Source organism: Tiliqua scincoides, chromosome 4 (genome assembly GCF_035046505.1).
Source record: "Tiliqua scincoides isolate rTilSci1 chromosome 4, rTilSci1.hap2, whole genome shotgun sequence".
Classification (NCBI taxonomy): domain Eukaryota; kingdom Metazoa; phylum Chordata; class Lepidosauria; order Squamata; family Scincidae; genus Tiliqua; species Tiliqua scincoides.
In genome coordinates, this window is record NC_089824.1 from 217,904,700 (window position 1) to 217,924,465 (window position 19,766).

Genomic DNA, 19,766 nt, shown 5'->3' on the forward strand with positions numbered 1-19,766 from the left:
TTATAACTAGCCTGATAGAATTGAGATGCATACCTAATATCCCTGATAACTGGGCAAGGAGGTACCTTTTAAAGTTGTGTCCTCTTACATTTGGCAGGAGGAGAACAACTTTGCTCCAATAGAGCATCTTTTCCTGTGGCTGGTTCTGGTGTCTCTTCAGTACTTTTTTTTCTTGTGAGCCCTCTGGTGTCAGGGAACCATTTATTGGTTTATTTTACTATGTAAATGATTTGTGAACTACTCTTATTGATAAGTGGTATATAAGTATTCTTATTAATAACAATAAAAAATCATCTTTCTCAGTCCGAATGTTTCCTGAAATAGAAAGGCCTTTGCCATCGTTTGAAAACCACATGGAAGAACTGAGGACCATAAGAACAGCCCCACTGGATCAGGCCATAGGCCCATCTAGCCCAGCTTCCTGTATCTCACAGCAGCCCACCAAATGCCCCAGGGAGCACACCAAATCCTATCCAATTTTCCAGCACTGGTGCAGCCATTCCAATGGGATATGTGCTCTATCCTGAAGTGGGAAGGCAGTCGCAGAGGCCTTGTCAAAGGATGGGAACATTTATTCCATTACCTTGGGGTTGCATTGCGGCTATACCGGTACTGGAAAATTGGATAGGATTGGGCCCTGATTCTTCTGAGTATCTCTGGGCAGGATCTGCCAGCAACATCCCCTTTGAAGGCAGTGGTGCGCTTCCTGCAGGGATGCTAACAAAATTCTTACCATCTAAATTTCTCTTTCTGAGCCTTGTGGCGTTGGATTACTGATCTTATTTACAGCACAGTATAGAGATGTTAGAAATTCTGTCTTATGCTTTTGATTTCTGGATCTTATAGGAAATGCTGTGCCTGTGGAACTTGCTGCCACTTTAATCTCCTCCTCCTTGTCTTCATCGTTTTTTTACCCTCCGTGTTACTGATGCTCATGAGCAATTGTTCACATCAGTAAAACCAAGCGTGAAAAGCAGTCTTGATGCAATCGTGTGATCTGATCTGCTCATGTGCTCTTCAGATCATATATCATGTGCTTTTTTAAAATCAGTGTGCATAATTGCTCACACACATCGGTCATGCAGAGAAAGGAAAAGGTGAGAATGAATAGAAAGAAATTCTGTGCCAGAAACTATGCTGGTTTTTATCCTGCCTTTTCAGTTTTATCATTTGCTGTTTATTGTTCTGCCTCTGATCTTGCTGTAATCCACTTTAGGCTGCCCTCTGGCTAGGAGAGGCAGGACAGCAATGATTGTTTAAAAAAAATCAATGCCTGAGAAGGAACCGTGAATGCGGTGACATCTCACCTCTTGTCATTGCTTCCCCATCCCTACCAAAGACACCACCACTCTCTGAAGCCTTTCTTTCTAATCTCATTCTGCTTTATCTATAGTTTCAGCTGCAGTCACTACAGATTGTGTGCAGCACTTTGTGGGCTGAAGAGGACAGATGTTGTGATGTCCCAGCACTGGTAAGATCATAGAGATAGCTAATTCACAGCATTCAAGGCTCGCGCACATCTATGCTACAAACACAGAGTGGTTTTGTACCAGTTAAATTGCTGTGGCTTCCCCCAAAGAATTCTGAGAATTGTATACTGGAGATGATTCCATGTCCCCTGGAGATGATTCTTAGTCCCCTGGCTCCACCACCACCTGAACTACAGTCATCTGGGGAGAGAGAATATGTCTAGAGGTTTAACTATGTTAAACCAGTTGATGTCTGAACTACAAGTTGCAATTTGAGTCGAAGGCCATGTTTGTACTCACTTGTAAAGCCAGCACCACAACTAGCTGAGATACAAGAGATTGACTAGTGCAGTGTTTCTCAAACTGTGGGTCGGGACCCACTAGGTGGGTCGTAAGCTGATTTCAGGTGGGTCTCTCCATTCATTTCAATATTTTATTTTTAATACATTAGACTTGATGCTGCCATGGTATGTGACTGCATTTGGGGAAATGTTACAGACCTGTACTTTTAACAAGCTACTATATATATTCTTTTAACAATGATAGTAAATGGGACTTACTCCTGAGTAAGTGTGGGTAGGACTGCAGCCTAGGATTGTTAAAAATTTTCCTGCTTGATGATGTCACTTCTGGTCATGACATCACAGTGGGTCCCAGTGCTAAAAGTGTGAGAACCACTGAACTAGTGAGTATCTCAGTAGCTTTCAAGTGAACATGTGAGCTGCTTTGGTTACGGCATATTGCATTTGTGGTGATGTACAGTGGGATGAATACTTTTTCCTGACTTTCAGGACCAATTCATATACATGCATGTGCATCATTAAATGTCAGCTGTATTTATGTTCCATGTAAAAATAGAATGTATAATACTATATTTGAGAGACGAATCAGTGATCAGAAAGTACTGTCCATGGTACTGGTGTTGGCTACAGATCATCCTTTGATATTAGAGGTAGATGTTATAAGGTGCTCAGGACTGCTGCTAAAACCAGAAGCCATTTATCAAGTTTCCCTCTCACCCCTCTAACCATCAAGTAATCTCACAGCCCAATCCTAACCTGCTCTAGGACAGGCAGGCTGCACTGTATCCAGTGCAGGTTAGGAGGTAACCTGCACTCAGGGTAAGGGTAAGGAGGTTACAACTCAGTGTAAGGGGATATTTTCCCCCTTATCCTGAATAATGCCACAGCCATCCCTATGGGGCTACTTGGATCTGTGCCAGCAAGATGCAACAACAAGATCTATGCTGCCACAGCTGATCCCACCTTACCACCATCCTCTCCCACCCTCTGCGCAGTCCAGCGCAAAATTATCCCCTCCAAGACTGGATGCAGCCTTCCAGAGCCAGCGCAGGCCTAGCCAACTCTCGTGTAGCCATGGACATGTTTTATGGCACATTTGCAACACTCCTCAGCCAGCGCAGGGGGCCTGCACCAGCACAAGGAGTGCTCTGGATTGCGCTTTCACTTGTGTCCTGATAGCAGATCACACTGTGCATTTCTCACCCCTTCTCTAAATAATTGGTTGCCTAGACATAGCTTTCGGTTTATGCTTCGTGTACATTTCCTTATTTGAATTCCTTTCCTCTCTTCTCTTTTCCCATTTCAGAGAGATGAAGAGACTTGTCCCAGCCTCCTTCCTTCCTGCAGCTGTATTTCAGAGATCCCAGGCCTTCCAGGCCCCCCAGGGCCTCCAGTAAGTGGCACCTTTCTTTCCAGTTTCCAGAAATCACATGCATGTAACTATGTGGGGAATGACAGTCATTCTATCTAGCAGGGACAAGAACTGCACCAAACCCAGCCAGGAAGCAGGAATGTGGCCATGACGGGGACAAAAAAATCACCATTGTCTAATAATACAAATCAGAAATTGAATGGATTAAAATGAATGTGCAAAAGCAATGCGTCATCTGAATGTGCTTCCATTGAAATTAGTCAGCTCCTAAATTCAGTAGCGATATAAATGCTGTAATTGCTGCCTGGAACATTTTTACATGCATGTGTATGCGGGGTTTGGTGCATCCCAGGTGAGTATAATCCAGACTGGTCTTGTGGCATTTTGCTTGAGCTGATGACGAGAAAGCATCAGGCTTTAGGGAAAGTTTAAGCTTCAGTTCTTCAATACAAATCCCTCCCACTCTAATGGCTGGTTTGCTTAGGAGAAGTGGGAGGAATGGGGATGTTTCTAGGCATGAAGGGTGAGGAATCAAGGGCAGGGAAAAGGAAAGAGGGGGGGTGGATCCATGTGCAAAAGCACATACTGGAGCTTACCCCCTCTTTTGAAAATCTCTCCACCCCTTTTTCTAAGTCGCCCCCCTCCACCACAAGATGGTTCATGCTGCTTTTTAGCACAGCTGCATTGGTGCTGGTGTCGGGGGATAGGATTGGGCTGTTAGTATTCCTCTATTGTCTTCCTTTGGTGTGAGTCTGGTGATTGAGTGGGATGCTGGGACTCCTGACTCTGTTTTTGATTGGTTAAGAGAGAGACCTAGAAATCAGCCCCAGGTAGTGGGTAACTACAGGGGGTGGTGCAGTAAGTATTGCAGGTGCCACAATGTGCCATGAAAGCACCTCCTCCCACTTGCCATTGAAGCCATTATGGGCAGCAATGGCAATGCACAGAAGCACCTGGAATGGTTCCAGCAGTGAGTGGGAAAGGCCACTTACACAGTGCCGCCACCCCCCCCATAGCTACACCACTGGCCCCAGGCCTCTCTTTCAGGTAGTTTCTCTTAACCATCACTGCAGCTGCTCAAACAACTAGACTGCCCAAAGCGGTGCCAGTTTGAATATCAGTAGTGTTAAGAACATTCATTAGTGGGAGAGATGAGCTCTCCCTTTGCAAGAGAGTAAAGTGCTTTCATGGCCTGCAGAGGAGCTCACTCTTGTTCAGACTACAGAGAACAAAGGCTCAACCATGTCCTTGTGCTGGGCCTGTGGTGCTTTCCCACTTCTCATTTTTCTTTCCCAAGTCTTTCTCCTCTCCCTGCTCTCCTCCCTTGACTTCGGAACCCCTATTTCTTCAGCCTTTATTCCTCCTGGGTAACCCTTCTCATTTCCTCACATCCTGCCCCTCTTCTTCCTCCCTCATAAGTAGAGCCCCGCTGGATCAGGCCATAGGCCCATCTAGTCCAGCTTCCTGTATCTCACAGTGGCCCACCAAATGCCCCAGGGAGCACACCAGATAACAAGAGACCTGCAAGGCCTCCTGGGAATTGTAGTTTAAGAACATAAGCACAGCCCCATTGCATCAGGCCATAGGCCCATCTAGTCCAGCTTCCTGTATCTCACAGCGTCCCACCAAATGCCCCAGGGAGCACACCAGATAACAAGAGACCTCATCCTGGTGCCCTCCCTTGCATCTGGCATTTTGACATAACCCATTTCTAAAATCAGGAGGTTGCACATACACATCATGGCTTGTACCCCGTAATGGATTTTTCCTCCAGAAACTTGTCCAATCCCCTTTTATAGGCATCCAGACCAATTTCCATCACCACATCATATTGCAGGGAGTTCCACAGACCAACTACACGCTGAGTAAAGAAATATTTCATTTTGTCTGTCCTAACTCTCCCAACGCTCAATTTGAGTGGATGCCTCCTGGTTCTGGTGTTTTTTGAGAGGGAAAAGAGCATCTCTCTATCCACTCTATCCTTCCTGTGCATAATTTTATATGCCTCAATGCCTCCCCCATTTGCACCTTTATACGTCACTTCTTGTAAGGTTTTCCTCTTTCTCTTTTCTTCCGCCTAGAAGATGCTGATGTTTCTGATCTAGTTGTCTGAGTGACTGCTGTGTACATTGCAATCCATTTTCTGTTTGATTTCCTTTCCCAGTTATTGCATTCATATTCCCCAATAAAAGCTATCATTGCAACTTTTAACCTTGCCTCTCTACTCATCTCAGGCTGTTCCATTGCCTGGTGCCATGAGCTACTGCCCTTTTTTCTTGCGCACACAGTACATTTCCCCTATGTGGGGCACGTTGCAGGGATGTGCGGTAGGTGAGGAGGCACCAGAGTCATTTGAAAAGCGTTACCTGCCTCCTCACGCACTGCACATCTCTAGCATGTTGTATGTGTCTCACAGCATGCCCAGTTACAGGAACCCTTCCCCCAACACACGTGCTTTATTGTAGCTGGAATGCCCATATGGGAAACCTGTGAGTGTGAACCTTTGCTTCGCTTGCTCTCGTCACAGGTGACTGGAATACAGATTAGGTGGCTTGGCCAACGTGAAAGCACTCTGAGAAATGAGAATGTGGCCCCATTACTATAATAAGATGCTTTCTCTCGTATAACCAGGTTCACATTTAACAGCAATCCCTGCTTTTAACCTGCATGGGATGTGACAGATAAGGCGCGTTGCATCTGGAATGCTACTCTGTTGATAGGAAATGTGAACTGGGGGCAAACATGAGAAGTGTTCAGGTGCTCTCCCTGTTATTCTGCCGTGGTCAAGTTCATTCAGACTGCAGTGCCAGGTGGCGGGTGCCTTTCCAAATTGGCACTGAGAGGTGCCACTTTAATCCTTCATCCCCATAATGGTTTGAGATTGTGTCTCTCTGCAGCAGTGCTTCATCAGGACTCCTCTCTCCCCACTGGTGGCAGCAGCAGCATCTGCGGCAGCCCCATTTCATCTCAGCACCAGAATGGAGAGAAGGCATCTCCCAAATAATAATAATAATAATAATAATAAAACTTTATTTTTATCCCGCCCTTCTCCCAAAAAGGGACCCAGGGCGGCTAACAACATATAAAACAAATTAAAACAAAATTTCACAGATAAAAACATATTAAAAAACACATTAGCAGAACCCATAAAAACAGTAGTCAGAAGAGTCAGAATAAAAGAGCATAAAACAGCAGTTCTTAGAGGAATCGGGCCTGTAAAAAAGCAACTAAAAGATATATAAAAGATGTTAAAAAGGCCAGAACGTCAGAAGGCTTGGTTAAACAACAAGGTCTTCAGGCCTCGCCGAAAGGACTCAAGAGAGGGAGCCATTCTCAAGTCAAGGGGAAGGGAGTTCCACAACGTTGGTGCCACTACTGAGAAGGCCCTATTTCTTGCCGCCGCCCCACGTACCTCCTTAGGCAGTGGCACTTGTAAAAAGGCCTTCTCTGATGACCTGAGAGGACGAGCCGGATTGTATGGGAGTAGGCGATCTCTAAGATAACCTGGCCCAGAGCAGTATAGAGCTTTAAAGGTCAAAACCAGCACCTTGAATTGGGCCCGGAAACGAATGGGCAGCCAATGTAGCCCCCGGAGAAGCAGGCTGACAGAGTCAAACCGCCTAGCTCCAGTGACCACACGGGCCGCCGCATTCTGCACTAATTGCAGTTTCCGAACCGTCTTCAGGGGCAGCCCCACATAAAGCGCGTTACAATAATCTAACCTCGATGTCACCGTAGCATGGATCACCGTGGCCAGGTCTGCACGATCCAAGTACGGACGCAGCTGGCGCACCAGCCGAAGCTGAGCAAAGGCCCCCCTAGCCACAGCCGCCACCTGGGAATCCAGGAGCAGCTGCGAGTCCAGGTGGACCCCCAAGCTGCGGACCTGCTCCTTCAGAGGGAGTGCAACCCCATTCAGAGCAAGCTGATAATCCAGCACCTGCATCGAGGATTTCCGAACCAGGAGAGCCTCTGTCTTATCCGGATTTAATTTCAGCTTGTTAGCCCCCATCCAGATCCTCACTGCTTCCAGACAGCGCTCCAGGCCCTCAACCGCCACCCTGGAGTCTGGAGGAAAGGAGAGATAAAGCTGGGTGTCATCAGCATATTGATGACACCCCACTCCAAACCCCCGGATGACCTCTCCCAGCGGTTTCATGTAGATATTAAATAGCATGGGGGACAGAATTGAGCCCTGCGGCACCCCGCACCTCAATGGCCAGGGTGTCGAACAGGCATCCCCCAGCACCACCATCTGGGACCGACCTTCCAAGTAGGAGCGGAACCACCGCAAAACAGTGCCTCCAACTCCCAACTCGGCCAATCGGCCCAGAAGGATACCATGGTCGATGGTATCGAAAGCCGCCGAGAGGTCCAGCAGGACCAACAGGGACGCACTCCCCCTGTCCAGTCCCCGGCGTAGGTCATCCACCAAGGCGACCAAGGCAGTTTCCGTCCCAAAGCCCGGCCTGAAACCAGATTGAAAAGGATCCAGATAATCCGCTTCATCCAAGACCCTCTGGAGTTGGGCCGCCACCACCCGCTCAATTACCTTGCCCAGAAACGGGATGTTGGAGACTGGCCGATAGTTGTTCAACACATTGGAATCCAGGGAGGGCTTCTTCAGGAGGGGGCGAACCACCGCCCGCTTCAAAGCAAGCGGCAGTGTCCCCTCCCCCAAAGAAGAGTTGACCACCCTCCCCGTCCACTCAGCCAGTCCCCCCCGGGCAGCTCTTATCAGCCAAGCTGGGCAAGGGTCAAACAGGCAGGCAGACGGCCTCACACTCCAAAGGAGTCTGTCCACATCCTCAGGCTGCACAAGCTGAAAAGAATCCCACAACACTGGACAAGCAGTTGCCAGGGGGACATCGTCAGACACTGTCAATGTGGCATCCAAGTTGTGACGAATACGATCGATTTTATCTGCAAAATGTTGTGCAAACACGTCACAGCGGCTGACCGTGTATTCCTCCTGGTCCACTGGCGGGGCCTGATGGAGGAGGCCCCGCACCACACGGAACAGCTCTGCCGGACGGTTATCAGCAGACGCAATGGTAGCAGAGAAGAATGATTTCTTCGCTGCTACCACCGCCACGGAGTAGGCTCTGTAATGAGCTCTACTCCGTGTCCGATCGGATTCATCACGAGTTTTCTGCCACCGTCGCTCTAGACGCCTGCCCTGCCGCTTCATCAGTCGCAGCTCCTCAGTGAACCAAGGAGCCGCTCCGAGTCTGCGACGTGGCAGAGGTCGCTCCGGAGCAATCTCATCCACTGCCCTGGACATTTCCCTGTTCCAGAGGTCAACCAGGGCCTCAGATGAGACGCCAGTCTTGGCAGTGGGGAAATCCCCCAGAGCCCTCAGGAAACCTTCAGGATCCATTAGCCTCCGGGGGCGGACCATAGAAAATGGTCCCCCGCCTCTGCAGAGGTAGGAAGTCGCAACCAGTCTAAACCTTACCAGGAAGTGATCTGTCCATGACAACGGAGTGATCTTGATCTCCTCTACATCCAGATCACTGCCCCCATGCCCAGCTGTAAACACCAGGTCCAGCACGTGTCCTGCAGTATGTGTCGGGGCCAAGATCTTCTGGGACAGGCCCATGGTTGTCATGGCAGCCATGAAATCCTGAGCTGCACCTACCGCAGGGGCCTCGGCATGAACATTGAAGTCCCCCAGCACTAACAGGCGGGAGGCCTTCAATGCCACCCCCGAGATCACTCCAGTCAGCTCAGGCAGGGAGACTGTTGGGCAGCAGGGCGGGCGGTACACCAACAGAATCCCAATCCTGTCCGGTCCTCTCAACACAACATGCAGGCACTCGAACCCAGCAGACTGCTGGACAGGGCACCTGGTGAGGGAGATGGACTCACGATAGACCATTGCAACTCCCCCTCCCCGTCCCTGCAATCTTGGCTGCTGCAACACCTGGAAGCCTGGCGGACAAAGTTCAGAGAGACTAACGCCTCCCTCCACGTCCAGCCAGGTCTCCGTAATGCATACCAGGTCGGCTTTCTCATCCAGAATCAAATCCTGGATGATACAGGTCTTATTATTCACCGACCTGGCATTCAAAAGTAGCAGCTTCAGATCCAGGGACTCACCGCCAAGACCACCAGGCATCCAAGAATTGGGGGAGGGACCAGAAGGGGAGATGATCTGCCTGTGATTAACTCTCCTTCTCCTGTAACGGCCTGTCCGACCCCCACCGCCATATCTCCCCTGGCCAGTCACTCTCTTGATAGTGGCACCCTTCCCTTCCCCTGAGCTCCCTCCTAAGAGCACACACATGTGGCGAGGCCCGCCTTCCGAAACTGGCCTGCAGGCGGATCCTCTGCTGTAAAAACAATTGTTGCTCCTCTCTCCCCTGCCTCCACCGACGGGGAGGGTATCCGACTACTGCTAGTTGGTCTGCTGATGGAGAGGGCACCTGATCTTCTGGGCACGAGCCCCAGGCTAAGAGCCACGGGCCAAGAGCCCTTTGGCTCTTGCCCTTCGGCTCGCGCCTCTGGCAAGCCCAGCAAGCTGTAAAGTACCTGGGGAGAGAGGAGGAGGAGAGCAATCAGGCAGGCCTGCAGACTCCACCCCCCAGCCAAACAGTCTCCCCAGCTGGGCCTGATGGTCCCTTCCAGAAACTGCCTCTGGAGAGCAGCCTCTGGCAAGCCCAGCAAGCTGTAAAGTACCTGGGGAGAGAGGAGGAGGAGAGCAATCAGGCAGGCCTGCAGACTCCACCCCCCAGCCAAACAGTCTCCCCAGCTGGGCCTGATGGTCCCTTCCAGAAACTGCCTCTGGAGAGCAGCCAAATGTCATGCCAGGCAATGCATTCTGAAGAATTACAGTGGCACTTCTCCATTCTGATGCCAAGAAGACTGCCTTCCAGAGACCTGCAGGTGGCATTGCATCCAAATTCAAACAGGTCCGGTCTTAGTGACTGTGCTGCTGGCATTTGGAGGAGCCCGAAAAGGTGCTAGTGGCTGCAGTTGCTAACTGCCACTACTCCATCCAAAGCTTCTTTTACCCAGGAAGGCCTGGAGCAATAGCCGTGTGCCAAGAACACAGAGGGTTTGGTCTGGGCACCCTCAGACCTAATGCTAGCACTATGTTAAGAAATTAATTTTGTGGATTCTTCCTCAGGGCAGTCCTGGGAGGAGAGGACCACAGGGGGAACAAGGTGAGCCAGGCCCCAAGGTAAGTTGTGTGACATCTAAGAGAGTCAATGACTGTTTCGGGGGGGGGGGGAGAAGTGGCAACCTGGAAAAGCTTTTTCAAGCGCCAAATCTGTGCCCTGAAATTCTGCTTTATTTTGTTCCCCTGCCACTGTTTCCCTGGACACCTTCAGACTTCACCATATCACCTCAAGTGCTTCCTTTCACTTAATGTTCTAGTGTCAGCATGAATAAGAATCACACATGTTGGGGGAAAGTGTGTGGGTCTTAGGACCAGTTCATACTGTAGATTTGGTAAAATTAAGTGCGAAGCCATTATAGGACCTTGGGGATTACATGTGTGAATATCTCCCTATCCTAAAAGTCCTGCTTGTTGTAAATCTGAGGAAAATATCTCCTCCCAGTTTTGCCATTCCATTTACAGGTGGTGAATGTAGTAGAGATCATCTTTGCCTATTTTTATAGGGAATGAACCTGAAGTTGACATGGTGAATGTCAGAGAGCTAGTCCATCTAATGACCGAGCACTGAGCAGTACAAAAAGACAAGTTCTTTTCCTACAAACTATTTTTGGGCCCTCCAAGATTTGACACTACATTTTATATTACTGCTTTTTAGTGCCGGTGGCAGATTTCCCCACAAATCAATGTGACAGCTTCAGAAATTAGCTAGCTTTATGCTGTAGCTCAGCAGATGAAAACACCTGGATTTGCGATGTTGAAAGCTTTCGGAAATGTTGAAATCCATCACCATTGTGACTTGGGCAAGCTTTGTGCCATCCTTATTCATAACAGCGAGTGATTGACACAGTCAAAGGGAGCTGCACCAAGTGTAGATTTCAACTTCTGTCCAGAATAAAATAAACAAACGTCACAGCCTTTTAACAGAACTCCTCAGAAACGAGGGACATCAGAGCAGAACCATCAATCAGGCTATTGCTTGTAGGTAATCTGGAGTTGGTTTCTGGTATCCAAGCTCGTTTTCTGTTAAAGAGATCTTGTAGTATGTGCTTTGAAAGCGTGTGCTTTCAAAAAAAAGGTTAAATAACGGTTTGATCCCCTTTGTCCACCCACCCACCTATGGCTGCTATTTGCCAACAGCTCAAAACAAAATTGATTGGCTCACTTGGGAGCTTTTTCCCATGCTAAATAGCAGCTGGGGGAACATCTAGATTGGGACCATAGTAGCCCCTCACCACTGTAATTCTGCTCCACAGTGAATCCAATCCAGCTGCTATTTAACATTTTTCAGTTGCCCACTGCCTTCTGCCACGTCAGTAATGCTTACACAAAGCAGGAATGCAGGATCAGATTTTAGGACCAGCAAAGAGATTTAAGGGAAAGGGGTAGATTCTCTTCATTGTTTAATCACTTGAGTATATTCAAATAAGGGCACAATCCTAATCAGCGCAGACATAAGGGCAATGCAGCTCAGAGGTAAAGGAACAAACATTTGAGGAGACCTCCGTGAGTGCCACCCATCTGCAGGACACAGCACACGCCCCATTGGCACCGCTATGCCAGTGCTGGAAACTTGGTTAAAATTTGGACCTAAAAGATGTAAGCATCAGTGTATTTAAAGAACGTTCATGACAGTGGCATAGCTAGAGGGAGTGCAAAGCACTACGTTTTCAGGGAGCCTCACAACGGCATGCAAGCAACTCCCCTCCCCCATTCCAGGCAGGGGGAGCATACGCCTCTGTTTTGATCCCACCACCTGGAATGGCTCCAAAGGGGAGGGGCCACTTGCTCGCCACAGTGAGGCTCCCTGCAAAACTTAGTGCTTTGCACCCCTTCTAGCTATGCCACTGAATTGCCCACTGCCTTTCTGTTGCCTCAGTAATCCTTACACAAAGCAAGAATGTGGGTTCAGATTTTAGGAGCAGCAAAGAGATTTCAGGGGGAGATATCTTCATTGTTTAATGACTTGTTCTTGATATATTCAAATAAAAAAAATGTAAGCATCAGTGTATTTAAAGAACATTCATGGTGATTATTTTTTCTACCACTTAATTCTGTTTTCTAAAGCAAATGGTTCTGTGTTTTGGACATGCGTTTCTAATATAGACATCCATTTTATTGTCAGCCATACTCTTGAGGGAATAGGAACTGCTTCATCCGGTTACAGTCTTTGGCACAAATGCAGACTGTGTTGGAAATCTGGCAATCTCAACACATTTGAATGCGTTTCCACTTTTTCCTCTGTCCTGGTGATTTTAGGGTGAGCCTGGTCCTCCTGGGCAAGTTGGACCAGAAGGTCCAGGAGGACATCAAGGGACACCAGGTTCTCAAGGGCTGACTGTGCAGGGCCCCATAGTAAGTCATTCTTTGTTCATTTTCTTTTCCCCTTTGGGATAATATGGGGTGTCATTGAAACAGATGCTAAGGCCACAATTTAAAAAAAACAAAAAACAACTGGTATGCACCTGTAGAAGAGAACCAGGGACAGCTGCCCGACATCATGCTCCCCCATGTCCACCACCTTGGTTCGTGTGGTCCCTTGAAATAATACCAGAAGTCCTGCACTTCCTGGTTTGGATAAAACACTGCCCCAGAGCACAGTTAAGGAAGGGGATGATCTGTTTTCTTTTTGCTTTTAGTGAGCAAGAAGCAGGTCAATGCAGCTTGCATATGTGGCAAGCTGGAGGCTGGCAGCAGCAGACTTGGGGTGAAGGGTGACCTCCTTGACTTCTGCCATCTGCCACTGCATCTCCTTCATGGCTGGGTTGACCCTGGAGAGAGAGAGAGAGCGAGAGCGAGAGAGCGCTGATAGCTTCTATAAGAGAGCATAGCTTTGTACATGAATGTAATGGACCAAGCTAGATGTAATGGCAGATCTGTGCACTGTATTTCAGTTAGAGTTGTAGGAATCCCTGTTGGCATCCTTCAGTCTCGGAAGACTATGGTGTCACAGTCTCGGAAGACTATGGTGTCACGCTCTGAATGGTGGTTCTGGAACAGAGTGTCCTCTCCAGTGCACAAAGCCTGGGTAAAGTAGGTATGGAGGATAGGCTGTTACCCATGCAGCAAATCCCCCCTCTCCACGTCGCTGAAATGGTCCAGTGGAAAGGCAGAGGCCAATACGGTTGGTTCCAGCGGCGTCGCAGGAGTTGCCAGAGCGTGACTGTGTTCAGCCATGAACTGCCTCAGGGACTCTGGCTCCGGATTTTGCCTCGAGGTTGACTCCTGAAGCCTTTTCCATAACTGGATGTAGCCACAAGGCAGTGGAGGTTTAGGGTCAGAGTTTTCCTTCTCTCAGATGAGCTGCCTTTCCAGGCTGACGAGTCCCATCTACCCGGTGGCTGTTTAGTCGCCTCTTACGACAAGTACAGCCAAACTGAATAATAGGATGTAGGATGATGTAGGAATCATACAGTCATGATGTAGGAATGACTACATGATCATCATGTAGGAATCATGATGTAGGAATCATATAGTCCAAATTGAAGAGCAAAAGGGACTGACAAGTGAGAAAGCTGAATCCTCTCCTTTCCTGCAGCTTTACTCTCTGTAGGTTCTCCCATCTGCAGAATTGGAAGCCAGTGGGAGAAAAGTACCTGGTAAAGAGGAACTGTGGTGAGATGAAGGAAGGTTTCTGCACCTGTTATTAGAGATAGGCAACGTCCCCTCTCCTACTTATCTCACATTGTCTCAGAAATAAGCCAGTCATCATCGTCCCCCAAACAAAACCATGGAAATAGCTTGTCTAATTTTTTGAGCCAGTCTGAATCCCCCCCCCCAAATCCTGGTAAGTGTGAAAAGAAAGTGGGATTGGAGATTAGGGGGTTGGGTGGATGGATGGGAATGGGCCTGCGTGCTGGGAGGGGGTGGGTAAACTGAGAATTCTTCTCCTGTTTGGTTTCCGGTTGGAGCTGGAAAAGAATTTGAGGGTACAAAGGACTTACTGCTTCTTGAAGCTGACAGTTGCCCAGCCCTTGTAGCATGTGACTGGGCACAAGCCTAGTAAGCCTTGCCAGCCTCTCTCCCCCTCAGGCACACACTCCTTTGCCCGCACATCCACCCCACCACAGTTTCTTCATGATTGTGGCAGATCTGGGTTTAAAAATGCAGACCTGTGACTGTCACATCTCGTTTGGTGCTACAAGCCCACGTGGTGCTCAGCCTGTCATTGCACATGCTGTGGCCTGCTTGTTTTGAGTGGTTAAATATGAATTATTCTAGTACACCTTTCATGAAAAGAGTACATGTTTCCTATTGGCTTCCAAAACCTGTGACCAGACCCAGGCTCTGGAAAAGCTGGTTTTCCTAGTTGCCAAAACACAGCATGTCCATCCACTGTTTCACTTCATGCCTGGTCTAGAGGGTTGAGCCTCCATTTGCCTGAAGATAACATCCGAAGGTTGCCAGTTCAAGGCCACCGGCACCATGAATGGCGAGACCTTGAAGCAGCTGACAAGCCCAGCTGAGTTATTCCACCTGCTCTTGGAGAGATGAAGGAGCTGCTTGTCAGCCTGCGTGGGAGGAATCTGGAGGCCAGAAAGTGATAACAGACCATAAAAGATCCATCTGAAATGTTGTGTGGTTCTTGAAAGATAGAACCTTTCTTTAATTGTAAAAATCCCTATGGGGATTTAGAACAGCCTGCCTATGTAAAACGCCTTGAATTAAAGTCTGAAGAGAAATCTGACAACCAAGAAAGGCGGTATATAAATGCCTTTATTATTATTATTATTATTATTATTATTATTATTATTATTATTATTAGGAGACTGAACATTCTGTTTAAATGTTCTAGAGTTTTAAGCACAGGGAATGATTATGGTCAGTGGTCTGTCTCAGAAGCTGATGCTGGACAGGCTACTGAAGAATCAGTGGCATACCATATGCTATAATTATATCATGTCATTCTCATTCAAGGGACCCCCAGGGATTAAAGGGGACAAAGGAGACAGTGGCAGCCCAGGGATACAGGTAAATGTCAAATGTGTCCCTTTAGGGTCCCTTTAGGGAGAAGGGCGGGATATAAATAAAGTTTATTATTATTAAGTTTATTATGTGCACTGCATTTCTTTTTTTCATCTCCAGGGAGCTACAACATTGCCTGACAACTTTCCTAAGCAACACTTGAGGTCTCCCCCTGTGGTTTTCTGGCTCTGTTTTGAAACTGACATTTTCCCTAGGAAACTGGCAAGAGTGCCTTACACTGGCTTGGTATTCCCCTCCCCCAGAGTTCAGTAAACATTAATTATATGGCGTTTCGGAGCTGCCTTAGGAGGTCGGCAAAGAATTATGGAGATTTTGCAGGCAGATAAGCTAGTTTAAAGAGAGAGGTCACGTGATGTTGACCAAGCAGGGACTAGACTAGTGAGAGGGAGAACATGATAACCTGATAGATCAATTTCTAACCATGCTTCAGCACTCACTTCTCAAAAACAGCAGGAACAATGGAAATGATTGGAAGGGGTACAAAAGATACACTGGTAATTAGATGATTAAGGGTTTACTTGCACATGTTCTTATTTTAAAACATGGGAACTTCTTTAAACTAAGGGCACAATCCTAACCCCTCATGTCAGTGCTTCCCAGCACTGGCATAGCAGTGCCAGTGGGACGTGTGCTGCATCCTGCAGTTGGGTGTCACTCACGGAGGCCTCCTTAAAGTAAGGGAATGTTTGTTCCCTGACCTCAGAGCTGCATTGCCCTTATGTGACATAAGGGGTTAGGATTGTGCCCTAAGTTAATTTCTGCCCAGCAACATTGGGCAGAAATGGCTTAAACCTTAAACTACTTTACAGTACTATGGGTTGTGCCGGAACTCTTTCTTGTGTGAGCACAGTCTCCAGACAAGAGGGAAGGGGTATTATTTCCAGCAATTCCCCCTACCCTCTCCAGCCTCCTCCACTTTGAAGAAATTTGTTTTGGTGGGTTAGGGGGCTTTTTTGGGGTACAGGCAACTGAAAGTGAAAGAAAGGCTTGCAAAAAATCTTGCCTCTTCCCCTATTGCATGAACAGGACGCAGCAGTCAAGCAAGAAGGGGTTCGAATGAAACCCAATATGTAGATGTGTCACTGTTCTGAAATAACCACAATTCAGTGGTGGATATGTGGCTCCACTTGTGGTACAACTGCACCAAATTGTACTGGATGACTAACTAGACTTTGGACAGTTCTATTGCGGGTCTGCACGGCTTTGGGGGTGTTCAAGGTCCGATCATATAGGTATGTGGGCCTTCTGCGGCCACATGGGATACTCACATCACTGCACACCATCAAAATTGGAAACACAAAATTGTGTGTTTGGTGCAGACTGCATGTCCTTGAAGTTTTCTCAGACTGTTAAAACTGCCAGAACGCACAGGATTCCTGTAAATGTTGCTGGTGAAAACGGGGCTTGGGATCCAGAACAGTAGCATCACTAGGGTTTGTGTCACCTGATGCGGGAGGCAGATCACCCCTATGATGGGCCTCCTTCCATGCCAGTGGGCAGGGCAATGCCCCAGGTGGTGGGCATGGTTATGCGCCATTGCTCACTGTATAATTGCTGCCATTGCTTGGCTATAACTTTTGATAGAATAGAGATTTTCAACGTGGTTTGTTTCATTGCATTCTGCATGAAGTTACACATCAATTGATATTAAAACATGATGGTACAGGCTGACACAAAAAAAAAAAACAGAACCCATAAAAATTTTATGATTTGTTGGCGAAATAGGCCTCCACGCAAAATGTCTTTTCCTTGGTTGACCAAGACATATTGGGGAAGATTATTGTTCCAGTATTTCATGCACAAAGTCGACTTGTATACCTGAAAGAAAAAAGAAGAAAAATTAAAATTAACAGTTTTATTCAAAGATTTGTGGGTTCTGTTTTTTTTTGGGGGGGTCACCCTGTATTATTCAAAATTATCAAACTTTAAAAAATTTGGGCCAGTAAGGGTGTCACCGTCACCCCCCCGTACGCGTCACTTGATGTGGCCCACACCCTCATAGTGATGCCACTGGTTCAGAAGTAATCTTAGAGATACGATGAGTGTGAGGAAGTTTGCAAATGCAGATCCAGTCATACGATCTTTTAATTTGTTTCCTGAGCATTTTGCATGCCTGCATTAAGACTTTGCACCAGTCCACGCTCCACATGTTCGGATCTTAATGAACTTGCTGTGCTAGAAATATCATACCCTCCATTTTCTCTTGCTGCCGAGGTCACTCAGCCAGGCAGAGTGTTCCTTTATGAATAAAATGGTGATTCATGACCAATATATTATTGGCAATCATGTATGCTCCACATCATTCAAATTTAGAAGGTCACATTTTTGCAGACAGTTTGAAAATAAATCAACTGTGCCCAGGCTTACATGCTTCATTAACCACAGGTGCACAGTTTTAAGAAAAGATATGATCTGTGCTTTCACACACATGCAACACTCAAGAGTTCAAGCTACAGTATCTGTGCACCTCCACCTGGACACATGCACTGGCTTCCCTTTGCAGGTTAAGCCTGGGCATTTTGCTATGCACCTGGCACCACATGATCCTAGCTAAGATCTTTAAGGTTAAGGAGCTAGAAAGTGAGGAAAAAGAGGGTTGTGTGTGCAGAAAGGGATGAACTGTATTGCGAGTAAGTAAATATATTTGGATTATTCTTTTTAGCTTCATTGAACTCTTAAGGTGTTGACTTCATAACCAGGTGCTCTTTCAACATGGAATGTGCTTACTGAGTTACAGTTATGTTTGTCTGCAGGGTATTATGGGTCCTCAGGGAGCTCCAGGCAGAGATGGAATTCAAGGATCAAAGGTAAAAACCCTGGACAGGCGAAATCCCCAAATGACCTACGCCCACCATGTCTTGAATCACAAATCTAAGCAGTGGCTTCCCTGGGTGTGTCTCATGCAGAACATGCCCCCCTCCATTGGTGCCCACCCCCAAGGCTGGCGCCACCCCCTCCCCGCTTACCTGGGCACTCTGGAGCCTCACACAGCATCCCAAAACGCTTGGAAAGCCTTGTGAGCCTCCAAAGGCCCTTTAAACAGTACAACTGGAGGATCGGAAGTCTGTTTGAGCACTCTGGGACACCACACGACACCTTGCCTAACCCCAGGGACAGATTAGAGACAGTGGCAGCCCAGGGATACAGGTAACTGTCAAATGTGCATTGCTTTCTTTTTTCCTCTCCAGGGAGATACAACATTGCCTGACAACTTTCAGGCAACTTCAGTTGCCACTGAATCTAAGAGAAACTGTGATTTCTCACAAGTCCAGGAGATACCATGGGTGCAGCTGGGCTTGTTTCTTCCATTTGAGTAGGGAAGGAGCCCCACCTTGCAGACCCCACCAACACTGTCATGCTTCTGACCTGTGCTGAGCAATTCAGCATATCATAGCACAATGTCCCCATCGGTCCTCTCCTGTTTAAAACGTGGGCTTTTCATTCACTGCTATGCCTTGCTTTACAGGGCGTTCGAGGACTGGAAGGCACAGCTGGGCCGCCCGGACCACCGGGACCGAGGGTGAGAGTTCAGTCATGGGAAATGTAACATTTCCACTCCAAAGATTCATGTCCAGGAATAGGTCCAGCTGAGTTTCCCTCAGGGCTTGAAGGCACAGAATGACATCCTCGATGCCCCCATACCCACTGAGGAGATGCAGCCTCTACCTTCGGCAGCTGTTCGGCAAGAGCTGGGAAGCCACCTGGTCCCGGTGCCTTTGGCACCTCCCGTTAGCCAAATTCGGCATCCAAGTGTCACTGCGGGATTGCTCTTCCTCTTGGAACATTCCCTTCCCTTGCAGCTGAAAAGACAGGTTGGACTAATCGCAATAAGCCCCCCTGTCCTTATTCTCCCATGTGGAAACTTTCTGATGACTGCAGCTTCATACTCTCTGATTTATATTTAGCCACATTCTGAGGAACAAATGAACAGCGAACCTTCTCCAAACAAGGGGTATGCAGAGATTCGGACCACAAGGGGCCTTGCTCACAAGGCACTAGGGACGTGTGGTGTGGGGGGTGGCAGGTGAGGCCAAGCCGCCCCACCGGAGTCCTTCGAAAAGTGCTGCTGCTCTGCACATGGGCTGTGAGTGCTTGTATACCTCACAAGGCGGCTGTACTTTTCAAAGGACTCTGGTGGGGCGGCTTGGCCTCACCTGCTGCCCCCATTTCGCATGTCCCTGCAAGGCACCTCTACTGTGGGAAATGACCACTAACATTTAGCGCATTGTGACTGTTTCTGTCATAAAGGATCGTGGACATTTGCCTTCAGTTCATGGTTTCCATGTTGATTTTTCATGAAGGGATTCAGGCACAGAAAGGGGGAAGGAAGGAAGAGAACAGGATGGGCAGGGGCCAGAGAAATGAGTGGAGAAAAGTATTGGGGGGGGAGAGAGAGAGAGAATCAAAAGAAGAAGGTAGAAGTTGGGGTGTGTGTGTGTGTGTGTGTGTGAGAGAGAGAGAGAGAGAGAGAGAGAGAGAGATGCTTCGGACTAAAGCTAGATGTTCTTCTTGTA

The 19,766-nt window shown here is 47.9% G+C and overlaps 1 protein-coding gene across 1 annotated transcript in view; it reads left to right on the forward strand.

The window, feature by feature from the left end:
- Positions 1-19,766, forward strand: part of COL20A1 (collagen type XX alpha 1 chain) — a 139,561-nt gene that overhangs the window by 101,155 nt on the left and 18,640 nt on the right. The window contains exons 26-32 of the mRNA XM_066624730.1: positions 1,394-1,471; positions 3,078-3,164; positions 10,276-10,329; positions 12,526-12,621; positions 15,184-15,237; positions 18,006-18,059; positions 18,719-18,772. Coding sequence (XP_066480827.1) covers positions 1,394-1,471; positions 3,078-3,164; positions 10,276-10,329; positions 12,526-12,621; positions 15,184-15,237; positions 18,006-18,059; positions 18,719-18,772 — 477 coding nt within the window. The remainder of the gene's footprint in view (positions 1-1,393; positions 1,472-3,077; positions 3,165-10,275; positions 10,330-12,525; positions 12,622-15,183; positions 15,238-18,005; positions 18,060-18,718; positions 18,773-19,766) is intronic.